This window comes from Ictalurus furcatus, chromosome 2 (genome assembly GCF_023375685.1).
Source record: "Ictalurus furcatus strain D&B chromosome 2, Billie_1.0, whole genome shotgun sequence".
Lineage (NCBI taxonomy): Eukaryota > Metazoa > Chordata > Actinopteri > Siluriformes > Ictaluridae > Ictalurus > Ictalurus furcatus.
The window spans coordinates 31,827,099-31,841,265 of record NC_071256.1 but is presented as its reverse complement, the minus strand read 5'-3'; the positions used below and the strand labels follow the sequence as shown (position 1 = coordinate 31,841,265).

General features: G+C 38.4%; 1 protein-coding gene across 1 annotated transcript in view; it reads right to left on the bottom strand.

Annotated features, from left to right (window-relative positions):
• The window catches only part of crhr1 (corticotropin releasing hormone receptor 1), a 170,228-nt gene that overhangs the window by 53,181 nt on the left and 102,880 nt on the right, over positions 1–14,167 (bottom strand). The window contains exon 6 of the mRNA XM_053614612.1: positions 13,581–13,687. Within this exon, the coding sequence (XP_053470587.1) occupies positions 13,581–13,687 (107 nt within the window). The remainder of the gene's footprint in view (positions 1–13,580; positions 13,688–14,167) is intronic.

Genomic DNA, 14,167 nt, shown 5'->3' with positions numbered 1-14,167 from the left:
TGGACTGCACCAGATTTGTCAGTTCTTGCTGTGAGATGTTACTCCACTCTTCCACCAAGGCTTTTGCAAGTTCTCGATTACGTCTGTAATTAAAAAATTACATGGTTACATGTAATTTTCCACTGCAAGGACGTTCAGCTGTCCTTCCTGTCTCCCTGTAGCACTGTCTTAGGCGTCTTACATTACAGACATTGCAGTTTATTGCTCTGACCACATCTGCAGTCCTCATGCCTGCCTGCAGCAGGCCTATGGCATGTTCACGTAGGTGAGCAGGAACCCTAGACATCTTTCTTCTGGTGTTTTTCAGAGTCAGAAGAAAGGTCTCTTTAGTGTCCTAACTTATTGTAACTGTGACTTTAATTGCCTACTGCCTGTAAACTGTTCGTGTCTTAAGGACTGTTCCACAGGTGCATGTGCAATAATTGTTTATGGTTCATTGAACAAGCATTGAACAAGCATCGTTTAAATCCTTTCCAATAAAGATCTGTAAAGCTTATTTGAATTTTACCAAATTATCTTTAAAATACAGTCTCCTGAAAAAGGGACGTTTCTTTTTTTGTAAGTATATCTGTCTATCTATCTATCTATCTATCTATTTATCTATCTATCCATCCATATATATCTATATATACAGTGCATCAAGAAAGTATTCACAGCGTTTCACTTTTGACACATTTTATGTTATGGCCTTATTCCAAAATGGATTAAATTCATTATTTTCCTCAAAACTTTACAAACAATACCCCATAATTATAACATGAAAGAAGTTTGTTTGAAATCTTTGCAAATTTATTAAATTAAAAAACAAAAAAAGCACATGTACATAAGTATTCACAGCCTTTGCTCAATACTTTGTTGAAGCACCTTTGGCACCAATTACAGCCTCAAGTCTTTTTGAGTATGATGCTACAAGCTTGGCACACCTATTTTTGGGCAGTTTCTCCCATTCTTCTTTGCAGGACCTCTCAAGCTCCATCAGGTTTGATGGAGAGTGTAAATGCACAGCTATTTTCAGATCTCTCCAGAGATGTTCAATCGGGTTCAAGTCTGGGCTCTGGCTGGGCCACTCAAGGACATTCACAGAGTTGTCCTGTAGCCACTCCTTTGTTATCTTGGCTGTGTGCTTAGGGTCGTTGTACTGTTTGAAGATGAACCTTCGCCCCAGTCTGAGGTCCAGAGCGCTCTGGAGCAGGTTTTCATCAAGGATGTCTCTGTACATTGCTGCATTCATCTTTCCCTCGATCCTGACTAGTCTCCCAGTTCCTGCCGCTGAAAAACATCCCCACAGCATGATGCTGCCACCACCATGCTTAACTGTAGGGATGGTATTGGCCAGGTGATGACTGGTGCCTGGTTTCCTCCAGACATGATGCTTGCCATTCAGGTCAAAGAGTTCAATCTTTGTTTCATCAGACCAGAGAATTTTGTTTCTTATGGTCTGAGAGTCCTCCAGGTGCCTTTTGGCAAACTCCAGGCAGGCTGTGGCTTCCGTCTGGCCACTCTACCATACAGGCCCGATTTATCGAGTGCTACAGAGATGGTTGTTCTTCTAGAAGGTTCTCCTCTCTCCACAGAGACACGCTGGAGCTCTGTCAGAGTGACCATCGGGTTTTTGGTCACCTCCCTGACTAAGGCCCTTCTCCCCCGATCACTCAGTTTGGCTGGGCGGCCAGCTCTAGGAAGAGTCCTGCTGGTTCCAAACGTCTTCCATTTACAGATGATGGAGGCCACTGTGCTCATTGGGACCTTCAATGTTGCAGAAATGTTTCTGTACCCTTCCCCAGATCTGTGCCGCGATACAATCCTGTCTCGGAGGTCTACAGACAATTCTTTTGACTTCATGGCTTGGTTTGTGCTCTGACATGCATTGTTAACTGTGGGACCTTATATAGACAGGTGTGTGCCTTTCCAAATCATGTCTAATCAACTGAATTTACCACAGGTGGACTCCGATCAAGTTGTAGAAACATCTCAAGGATGATCAGTGGAAACAGGATCCACCTGAGCTCAATTTTGAGTGTCATGGCAAAGGCTTTTATTTTTTTTTAAATTTGCAAAGATTTCAAACAAACGTCTTCCACGTTATCATTATGGGGTATTGTTTGTAGAATTTTGAGGAAAATAATGAATTTAATCCATTTTGGAATAAGGCTGTAACATAACAAAATGTGGAAAAAGTGAAACGCTGTGAATACTTTCCGGATGCACTGTATCTATCTATCTATCTATCTATATATATATATATATATATATATATATATATATATATATATATATATATATATATATATATTATACACTCATGTAAGACCAATGCCCAAGACCAGACAACTCCAAGTCAATACAGAAAGCATATTGAAACCAGACTAGTTCTACAGCTCTATGAAAAGATTTGAAATTCCACACAGACAATAAACCAAAGTCATGATTAAACCAGTGACTCTGCAGCTTTGAGGTAGCAACCACCAGGGTTGTCCATGTGAATATTATCTCTCTCTCTCTAAAAAAAAAAAAAACCTGGCAGATCAAAAACAAAGCAAGAGTAAGTGTACCAGTGTCCCAGTAATCCTCATGGGTACATTTCAGGGGCATTTCAGATTCTTAATAGTGGTACACTGGCAAGGATATGGAGGACGTTAAGCTCTCATAGCCCTTAAGCTCTCCCCAGTGGAAATCTGGGCATGTGCCTGTATTAAAATACTGCTGAAACCACTAATAGTATTAATACCAAACTATTAACCTGAATGTGCACCATGAAATGGATTTACTATGACAATCCATTTTCACCATTTTTTCCCAGTAAAGTGGTGATTAATTGCATGTAATATTGTGTGTAAACTGAGTCAGGCCTAAGCTAATTGGTATGAATTTCATGAAACAAGCTGGTTACATACCCAGCTACTGCTATTTTTATTTTTTATTTTTTTTGCTGTATTCTATAAAATATGCGCATTTAGCATTTAGAACTTTAATTATTTCCTGGTTTTGGCAGTGGAAAACAAATAGGCTTTGGCATATGAAACTAATTCAGAGCCAGTGCTCACAGCGCTGTGTTTCAGCTGTCACTTTGGCACGAGCGTTTCCTGCTTCAATAACAGCTGGCTGAACTCACTAAATTCATTTACGCATCTGTTCTGATGAAGTAAACATTAACAACATGTGAGATTTATAATATAATTTCATATATAATAATATAATATAATATGAGTGGGGAATAACAGATCATGGGATACAGTGTGATGCAACCCACAGAGTTAATGTTACTACCCCAATGTTGTTTACTGTCCAATTACAACATACAAACTATTTTATTTCTTTACTACCACAGCAATTTGACAACGATGACAATTTTTGATTTACTAAATAATGATTTTAATAAATACATTTTACCATGTTCTGGATTGTCTATGAAACAAGCTAGCTGTTAGATCGCTTACCTTATAACAGTTGTAAATAGCTGTCCAGTCTTTATTTGTTTCCTCTTCATTAAAGTTATAATTTTTCCTCTTCCTTGAAGTTAATAAGGCAAAAAAAAAAGCGCAGTTTGTCATGTTTCCAAGAAACTGCAATTCACAATGCCCTTACAGCTTATAGCTATAAGTTATAGCTACAGCTTCACCTCTGACACTGACCCTAACACTGAATACTGACCATGGAGACTCCTCCCAAAAAATCCAAATAAACATTTAATAATTTCTGTATTTCTTTGCAAATTCCAATCTGGCTTTCCGATTCTTATCTTGTGGTATAACTTCTATATTTCTGCTCTCAAAGTCTTCTTATAACGGTAGATTGCGATACATTCACCCCTGCCATGTGGAGGTTGTTGGAGATGTCACTGACTGTTGTTTTAAGGTTTTATCTTCACAGCTCTCACAATGTTTCTGTCATCAGCGGTTGTTGTTTCCTTGGCTGACCCATTCAGTGTCTATTGCTCAGTACACTCCAAACTGTTGTATTGGCTATTCCCTCTTTTCTCAGCTTCAAAATGGCTTGCTTTTCTCCCATAGACAGCTCTCTAATCTTCATGTTGGCTTATCCTTTTTAACTGACTACGGTATGTGAAGAATAGAATTTCAATGTTTATATGCATATGTGATAAATAAAGACTCATTATCTTTATCCTTTTTAACAACAAATGCAGTCTTCACATGTGAAACTGAGGGCTAAAACCAAGAGTAGATGTTCAGAGCTATTTATAGGTTAAACAATAAATCTAACAGGACACACCTGGGTAACAAGAAACACCTGTCAGTCACATGTTCCAGTATTTATGCTTACCTACAAATTGGGTAGTCTGATAAAAAATACAATCTATGTTGTGTAACACATTTACATATAAATACCAGGAAATAAAACCCCAAATTCTAAACTATTTTCTCATATTCATCTTTTGATCTCAAACCCAAATGTCTTCAGACCACAGCAAAAACAAATGAATTGGCTTGCCGTTCCAACAGTTTTGGAGGGACTGTATAAAGAGACATTCTGAGCTGTGAAAAAGATTAATATACACATATTGATATACAAGCAGCTTACATGTCTTTTCTTTATAGCTTCGATAGCATATAGTGATTATGTTAGTGGCCAGTGATGCAGATGGGACATTGCAGCATGAAATAGTCTATTGGAGAGGCACTTTAAGGGTGCAAACTGCCATATTGTGAAACAGATACTAAGTTCATATACACTATATAGCCAAAGGTTTGTGGACATCTGACCATCACAACCATAAGTGGTTCTTCCCAAACTATTGCTATAAACTTGGAAGCACACAATTGTCTAGAATGTCTTTGTATACTGTAGCATTACAATTTCCATTCACTGGAACTAAGAGGCCCAAACCTGTTCCAACATGACTGCATGTGCACAAAGCGAAGTTCATGAAGACATGGCTTGCCAAGCTTGGAGTGGAAGAATTGAGTGGCCTGCACAGAGGATTGACCACAACCCCACTGAACACTTTTGGGATAAACTGGAACACTGACTGTGCCCCAGGCCTCCTCACCCAACATCAGTACCTGCTCTCACCATTCTCTTGTGCATCCTGAATGGACAAATCCCTATAGTCACGTTCCAAAATCTGTTGGAAAGAGGTTATTATAATAGCAAAAGGAGGACTAAATCTGGAATGGGATGTTCAACAAGCACATATGGGTGTGATGGTCATGTATACACATACTATGTAGATATCCTATATAGCTGACAACTGAAAAATGGAAAAATATAGAAACATTCTGACCACTAATGACGTTTCCAGCACATTCTAATGACAAGATTAAGCACTTTTGAGTCACGACCTGAATTCTGTTTCTGAATTTGGAAAAAAAACAACAACATCATTCCCTACCTAATCCCAGTAGCATTTGTCTGCATTAAAGGGAGTTCATTACTGCAGCTGTCGGCTCCAGACCTCCCCATTATTACTCAGGTTTCATCGCTGTGGTACTTCAGCTTTCTTTCGGCTCGAGCACTGTCCTTTCATGAATAATCTGTTCCAAATAAAAACCTGGCCATTTTTTTTAGCTTCACCGACTCCCTGTTGTTTATGCAGAGAACAGAAAATGCGTGACGGTGACACAAACCGGACAGAAATGTAAATGACACAGATGCACAGGAGGGTGTTAAGACAGTTCGGTTTGTGTGCTCTGTGGGAGGCCTAATTTAGAGCATACTCTCTGCTTTGTGCAGTCCCTGTGCTATTGGAGCGCTTATAAAACAGTGTCCGAAAGCGGCCTGCTACCCAAATGACACGCAGATGTACTGGTAGCACCTCATACTGGGGCTTTGTTGGAGACAGAGGTCTGTGTCCACGTGGTGCGTGGCAGGAAGTTGGCAGAGAACCAGTGCCTCACGCAGTGGCCATGTGCTCCGAGGTCTGCTGCCTCTCTCACCCTGCACCTACCTACGTCACCGAGGCCACAAATAGCAGGACAGAGGACCTCCTTTTATTGGACACGGAAGGTGGTCAAATGACCATACTAACCTTTATTAACCTTTTGAGAAAGTTGAAAATGCAAATGTTTCATCTGATTAAGTTCAATGCATTGACAGAAATAAAATCCTAGACTTTTCTGAAGGTGACCAACTAGTAGGAGCAAGCAGTTATTTCTACAATAGTTTTTTTTTTTTTAAATGTCCTTTGTGCCCTTATGTGCTTTGCTTTATAAGATATTCCAATATTTATTCTTTTACTTTATGTTTTGCGTATAATGTCACAAGAATCATCATAAATCGTTAATCAGAATAGAATGACAAAACCTGCCTTGTCATTCCTTAATTCGTCCATCCATCCATCCATTTTCAGTACCTTTTATCCTACACAGGATACGCAGGGAGCCTGGAGCTTATCCCAGGAAACTCGGGGCACAAGGCAGGGAACACCCTGGATGGGGTACGATCACAATTGCAGGGCACAATCACACACTATGGACAATTTGGAAATGCCAATCAGCCTACAACTAATGTCTTTGGACTGGGGAGAAAACCAGAGTACCCCGAGGATTCCCCTGAAGCATGGGGAGAACCTGCAAACTCACGCATAGGTTGGAATTGAACCCCCAACCATGGAGGGGCGAGGCAAACATGCTAACCATCAAACCACCGTGCCCCCTCATTCCTAAATTGCAGAGCTATATTGCCCACATTTCTGCCCAAATTCAGTTCACACCTCAATCATCACACTGAAATGTTCTCAGCTTTCTAGAGAGAGTTCTTGCTTTTTCTTATCTTGACTGCCCTGTAGCTGTGGATTTTCCCATTAGCAAATTTCTAACAATTCCATGACTGAATTCTTATGAAAATTTAGGTTTGGGAAAAAGTGATGGTTAGGGATGAAATGAGTGTTTGTACCTCTTTTGTAACTTAATTTCTGTGAGGTAAAAGGAAATCCAAACAAATTGTCCTGGTTTATTCATATTCATACGAATTTAATTTGTGGTTAATTTAAGTATAATGTGAAAAATGAACAAAATAACATTTCCTTAATTTTTCAGTGTGTCCTCAGTGCAGCCTGTAGTGTGATGATGTATAAGGTTAGATCCACTGGATGTACTGGATGTTGTAACCATAACCTTAACCATAATTGTAGAATTACTTGGCGTTATACTGTGTCTGGTCTGCTTTTTGCACATGCAAAAAGATCTAATCCGATACATCATCGCACTACAGGCTGCAGTGAAGATCTCTTGAATTTTTCCTTCTGCCTACCACACATCTTCTTGTTGCATATTTCAGAAGAACATGTGTGGTGGGCAGAAGGAAAAATTAAAGAAATGTAATTTTGCTCATTTTTCACATTATATTTAACCACAGTAAATTCATATGAATATGAATGAACAAGGACTATTCGTTTGCAGTTCTTTTTACCTCACACAAATTTTGTTCTCTTTCACACCACGTAGGAAGCCATCCCAGTGTAACGATAACCAACCTGCTAGTCACAAACTAGGAAATGAAACACTGGATATAGACAGCTCCTTGTCACCGCAGTCATGACCTGAGGCTATGTGAGGTTAGCTTTCACTGAACCGCTCAGTGAGTCTTCGGCCTCTTTTTCACACTTCAGTGCCTGAGTGAGAGCAAGAACGCTGGCATTTGCCCAGCTCCAATTCCCCTTGCTTCACGCCTGCAGAAATGTCTCCCACAGCCGGCACACTTCAGCCCTGTGCGGCTCACGTCACTTTTTCTGACGACCACCGTCTCAAAAAACTCAGGACTGCTCTTTGATCTTACTGTATTTGATATTCAGTGTGCTACCGTGAGGATATGACTATGCAAACACTGCGTAGTACATGGTAATTCAAGAGATGAATAACCCTGCACTATGCACTATATATAAAACATACTATATACATATACTATATACAGGGTTGGGAGGGTTACTTTAAAAATTTATTCTGTTACAGTTGCAAATTACTTCATAAAATGTAATCAGTAATGTAATCCAGGTATCACAAGATGAAAATAATGTCATCTGATTATTTTTGGATTACTTCAAAGGCACATATGTAAATAAAGTCAAGGGAAAAGCACTACGATCTAAAATACTTTTATGTACAGCTTATTTTAGGGCTTAAAAACATGTTCAATGTTTGGATTTGTTCTAATAAAATAAAAAAGATCACAGTCCTTGATGCAGGGTAACATTACATGACAAAAGCATTTCAGAGAACAATCTGTGTTAATTTCTACCAAAATTTATTTGCGCATGCACCAGGAAGTGGTTCACGTGAGTCTCGACTGGCAAGAGATAACCAGAAATATAATCAAGCAGCTGTCTATACAGTGCATCCGGAAAGTATTCACAGCGCTTCATTTTTTCCATATTTTGTTATGTTACAGCCTTATTCCAAAATGGATTAAATTCATTATTTTCCTCAAAATTCTACAAACAATACCCCATAATGACAATGTGAAAGAAGTTTGTTCGAAATCTTTGCAAATTTATTAAAAATAAAAAACAAAAAAGCACATGCACATAAGTGTTCACGGCCTTTGCTCAATACTTTGTTGAAGCACCTTTGGCACCAATTACAGCCTCAAGTCTTTTTGAGAATAATGCTACAGGCTTGGCACACCTATTTTTGGGCAGTTTCTCCCATTCTTCTTTGCAGGACCTCTCTAGCTCCATCAGGTTGGATGGGGAGCGTCGGTGCACAGCTATTTTCAGATCTCTCCAGAGATGTCCAATCAGGTTCAAGTCTGGGCTCTGGCTGGGCCACTGAAGGACATTCACAGAGTTGTCCTGTAGCCACTCCTTTGTTATCTTGGCTGTGTGCTTAGGGTCGTTGTCCTGTTGGAAGATGAACCTTCGCTCCAGTCTGAGGTCCAGAGCGCTCTGGAGCAGGTTTTCATCAAGGATGTCTCTGTACATTGCTGCATTCATCTTTCCCCCAATTGAGGTCAAAGAGTTCAATCTTTGTTTCATCAGACCAGAGAATTTTGTTTCTTATGGTCTGAGAGTCCTCCAGGTGCCTTTTGGCAAACTCCAGGCAGGCTGTGGCTTCCATCTGGCCACTCTACCATACAGTCCTGATTGGTGGAGTGCTGCAGAGATGGTTGTTCTTCTAGAAGGTTCTCCTCTCTCCACCGAGACACGCTGGTGCTCTGTCAGAGTGACCATCGGGTTTTTGGTCACCTCCCTGACTAAGGCCCTTCTCCCCCGATCACTCAGTTTGGCTGGGCGGCCAGCTCTAGGAAGAGTCCTGCTGGTTCCAAACTTCTTCCATTTACGGATGATGGAGGCCACTGTGCTCACTGGGACCTTCAATGTTGCAGAAATGTTTCTGTACCCTTCCCCAGATCTGTGCCTCGATACAATCCTGTCTCGGAGGTCTACAGACAATTCCTTGGACTTCATGGCTTGGTCTGTGCTCTGACATGCATTGTTAACTGTGGGACCTTATATAGACAGGTGTGTGCCTTTCCAAATCATGTCCAATCAACTGAATTTACCACAGGTGGACACCAATCAAGTTGTAGAAACATCTCAAGGATGATCAGTGGAAACAGGATGCACCTGAGCTCAATTTTGACTGTCATGGCAAAGGCTGTGAATACTTATGGACATGTGCTTTTTTTGTTTATTATTTTTAACAAATTTGCAAAGATTTCAAACAAACTTCTTTCACGTTATCATTATGGGGTATTGTTTGTAGAATTTTGAGGAAAATAATGAATTTAATCCATTTTGGAATAAGGCTGTAACATAACAAAATGTGGAAAAAGTGAAGCGCTGTGAATACTTTCCGGATGCACTGTATTGTGTTATGTCTAGTGTTGGGTAAAGTTACTCAAAAAAAAAGTAACCCACAACAGATTACTAATTGCTACTTTAAAATTGCAATTTGATTACATTATTTTTTTTTATTTCATTTTTCGCAGTTCAAAGTAGTGTTACTATGAATGCAAACTTTAAAACACTGAAAAGGACAAACTATTAGCATCACATAAATATATATAAATAAAATAAATTTCACTCTGCCCACATTTTACATTTTTTCCTACATTCTTTTGAATGTCCATGGAATAATATAAAATATTACATGCCACGTGTGTGCCTTCTGATATCATTTACAAATTTGAATGACCACGAAGCAATGTGATACATGACCTTCCATGGCCATGGGCATTGTTTCGGCTATTGTCAAGCAACTGTTTGATGCCGTACACAACAGCGCTTCACCTTCGCACATTCACTGAGAGTAGGCTAATGGTTGAGAGGCAAGAATTTGGCCAATAGTTGCTGCATACCTTTTATAATCAGCCAGTAGGTGTGTGAGGAAGTGAATACAATTACACTTACTTTCAGTATAATTGCATTTGGTCAGTAAAAAAAACTTGAACTCTATCATGAGTAACATAATGTCGTTGTCAAGCTTTTGTTGTTGTTGTCGTCATGTGCATGTGTCGTTTGTGCCATAGCCTCGCTCATAGTCTGCCTTGTATGTATTGTTTACGTTTATGGTTCTTGTTTTCACCGTTTTGGTTGTTTGTACTGTACTTTACACAATAAAATCTGCACTTGCATCCACAGTTTCTGCAAAATCCCTGACCGTTTACATGTGCCATATGTTATGTATATACTTTTAAGAAATAAATTAAAATGAAATACATTAAAAAATGATTAAATTATATGACAATAAATAAATAAATAAATAAATAAATAAATAAATATGATTTGTTGCAACAAATAAACAATACCAACAAACAAATAAATACTTTTGGTAAAAAAAAAAAAAGATCTTATGATTTAAGTATGATAATTAAAAATAGAAGTACATTTGACAAATACATGCATATACATAACATAATGTGCAATATACATGGTTTATTTGATGTAAGCCTGTGTTTCTAAGTCTTATATGCTAGATAAATAGATAGATAGATAGATAGATAGATAGATAGATAGATAGATGATAAAATTTGTTGTAAGAAACAAATAAACAACCAACAAACACATTTTTTGGCAAAATTTAAATAGAAATACATTCAGGAAATAAATAATATAACAGCTTTGCATTTGTAGCTAATGTGTATACTGTATATGATGGTGGATGTGATTCATCTATTTGCTAAATTTTATGTACTTAAAAACATGGCATCATTTGTTTGTGTATCCTAGTAAAAGATTATTATGAGACAATATTTTTAAAAAGTAACATGTGCCTCTTCACCACATGCCTCTCAACATCTGTACCAGCTTCCTGAACTCTTTAACAGGCTCCATATCTCAAAAGGGATCAGAGCCTTGTGGAAAACCAGACAACTATGTCCAGATGGGAACCACTATGAATCACTAACAAGCCTAGTTAAAAGTTCTGCCTTCCTCTGTATATTCTTTAAGGCCAGAAATGGATATATGATGGAGGTTTATATGTGGAAGCATGATTATTTTATTACACTGCATCAAGACAACAAGACAAGACCAGAACTGCACTGAGTGTATGTTTATGATCTCTGTCTTGCCAAATCAGTTCCATCATGATGCCCTGGCTTTGGGAGATCAGCTGGAAGATGCAGAGGTTAATCATCCTACACAAAATGAGATGGGATTTCTTGCACAGATTAATCAAGTGGAACTAATCCGGAGATAAAATGACCTAGAGAACGCAAAGTTGTGGGGTTTTTTTTCACGTCAGAACTCAATCTGCAATCATGCAGACATGCATAGATGCTCTTATTGAACGACTTTTATTTGGGGTGTTGACCCAAGCTAAGCAAGAGCTGAACATGAGCCCTGCTGAACATTAGCCCTACACCATTTGTTTTAGGATGATAAATTGGTGGAAACCATTTGTTACTGGATGAATAGAATGAGTGTTCTTGTTACGTGTTAGCACATCCTTAATAGAAGTGAAGTTCATAATTTGTAAATATAAAGTGAAATATAAACAACAACAACAACAACAACAAATTCTACTTGGATTCATGGGACATTAATGTTGTTTCCTCACTTCTGGGTTTGGAAGGAATTCAAAACGCTCTCAATATTTAGACTTGAAATTAGTAGGTTGAAGTTAGAAGATGGGAATTATAGTTATTCCCATATGACGTCAATGCAGCATAACATGTACTGCTGGAGAGGAAACTGTACTTATTTGGAAGTATTAGTACTAAATAAAGACATAGCAATTGTGTACTTTTTGTACTTAAGGCTGCAAAGAGTAGTACTGTGTGACCAATGCGATGTTCACCAAAGTGCACTTTGTTCCTTGAATTTTCTGACATTGCTGTTGAGATCTTGACAAAGAGGAGTCCTTTACTGGCCTGCCTCATGCTGATAATTCAAGTACTGGGAGGCAACCCAAAAAGTTCAAACGTGGAGCCATGTTTTGCTGCTAATGTCATGGCAGTCATTATGGCAGTGATTATCCGTTGCTTGGTCCATACAAGCATGTTGAAATTCAACTGTTGTGCTGGAAGGAAGCATTGCTAGCCAGTTCTTTGTTTGTAGTAGGGATGTAACAATACAAATTCAATATGAGTGAAGAAACGTGTTCTAAACAGATACATATACAAATATGAGCTAGATTGGATCACAGAAATATTGCTAGAAAGGATCACAGGGCATGTAGTTGAGGCTGGGATCCTGCAGGTCGCAAAAGTGGGAAGTTTTTTCTTTTATGAGTCGGCAGTTATATACAGTATGAAGCTTGTGGAGAAAACAACATCATGAACATGTGGAGATTTGTAATGCATTTATAACATTCATTCACTCATCCTTACCAACTGCCTGGTCAGGGTCACAGTGGTTTAAATTAGACTACTAATTTTTTTGTTTATATTTTGGAAAATAGGACCAATTCAGTTTGTTAGAAAATATCACGGGCAGCTACAAACAAAAATACAAACTAAAAAACAGTTGCACACACATCTCTAGTTGAGGCCAATTATGAACTCGAGTGACGTAGCTCAGGTTGAGGAACTGTCAGAGTCAGAATTCACACACACACAGTGCTTAAATTTCTACCTCAGAGGTCTCTCCCCCCCCCCCCCCCAGTGTTTTCCAGTGTTATATTTAACTTAAAAAACAAAAAACAAAAGACAGACATGGATATTTGGAGCATGTATCAAAAAGATACAGAGAATGGCTTTGAGTTACATTCCTTGTATGTAGAGAGCCTGAGTGCCATTATAAACTGAAAGCATTGCAGAGTTTGGGTGAGATTTCTGCAGAGCCAAAGTTTTGACAAACACACAGAACAGTACTGCCAAATCTTCTCACCCATTCTGCTTTGCTTGCTCTGGATCTCTTGTACAATAACAGTCTTGATTTCATTATTTTTTATCCACCTTTCCACGCTTGAGTAATTAATGTGTAATGAAATTCAAGCCCTTAGATCTCCAGCAGTGAAGTGGAGTTCTAATCCCCATGCTGATACTTGTAATACATATGTTCAGAGGTAATGATTTATATTTGAACATCTACAATGTGAACATCTCATTGAAATCTGCTAACCTTGTGGGCAATGCGTGAATTAGCATGACGTTTCATGCAAAAACAAATTAGATACACTGTATTACAACCAGAGTTAGGACCAGAGTTCAGGCAAAACATGATCAAGGTTTTAACTCACCTCAGCCTCATAAAGAGAATGAAGGCAACCAGCAGGGCTCCGAGAGAGATGCAGTGGCCAAGGTAGTTTATAATCACTGCAATGTGGTAGTGCAGCTTGCTCTTTTTCTAAAGAATGACAATAATAAAAAAAATTTTTTTGAATCATTTCCAGTTTTAACTATGCAGTATTAGCCAATAGAGTCATAAAGTCAAGTGCAAAAGCTTGCATACCCTTAGAACAAAACAAAGTAGACATTTAAAAAGTCTTTAAAAAGTCTAACAGGCTAAGATAATCTTAACATATTCTCAATATATATATTTCCACCCTTTGCCTCGCTAACTTCTTTTAACCAATCGGTATCATCTGAGCCCTCTATCCTATCAGTTATAAAATTAAGCCATATGATTTGGTCTTGTAACAAAAGAAAGTAGATGACAGCTAGTATAATAAAGTCTAGTGTTATATTTGATTCATCATGGTTTCTTTCTTTCTTTTTTATAAAAAAAATTTTTTTTTTTTTTTTACATAATAACAATCTGCTATTTTAACAGGGTTGTGTAGACTTTTTATATCCACTGTTGCTAGGTAAATGCACTGTAGCTTCT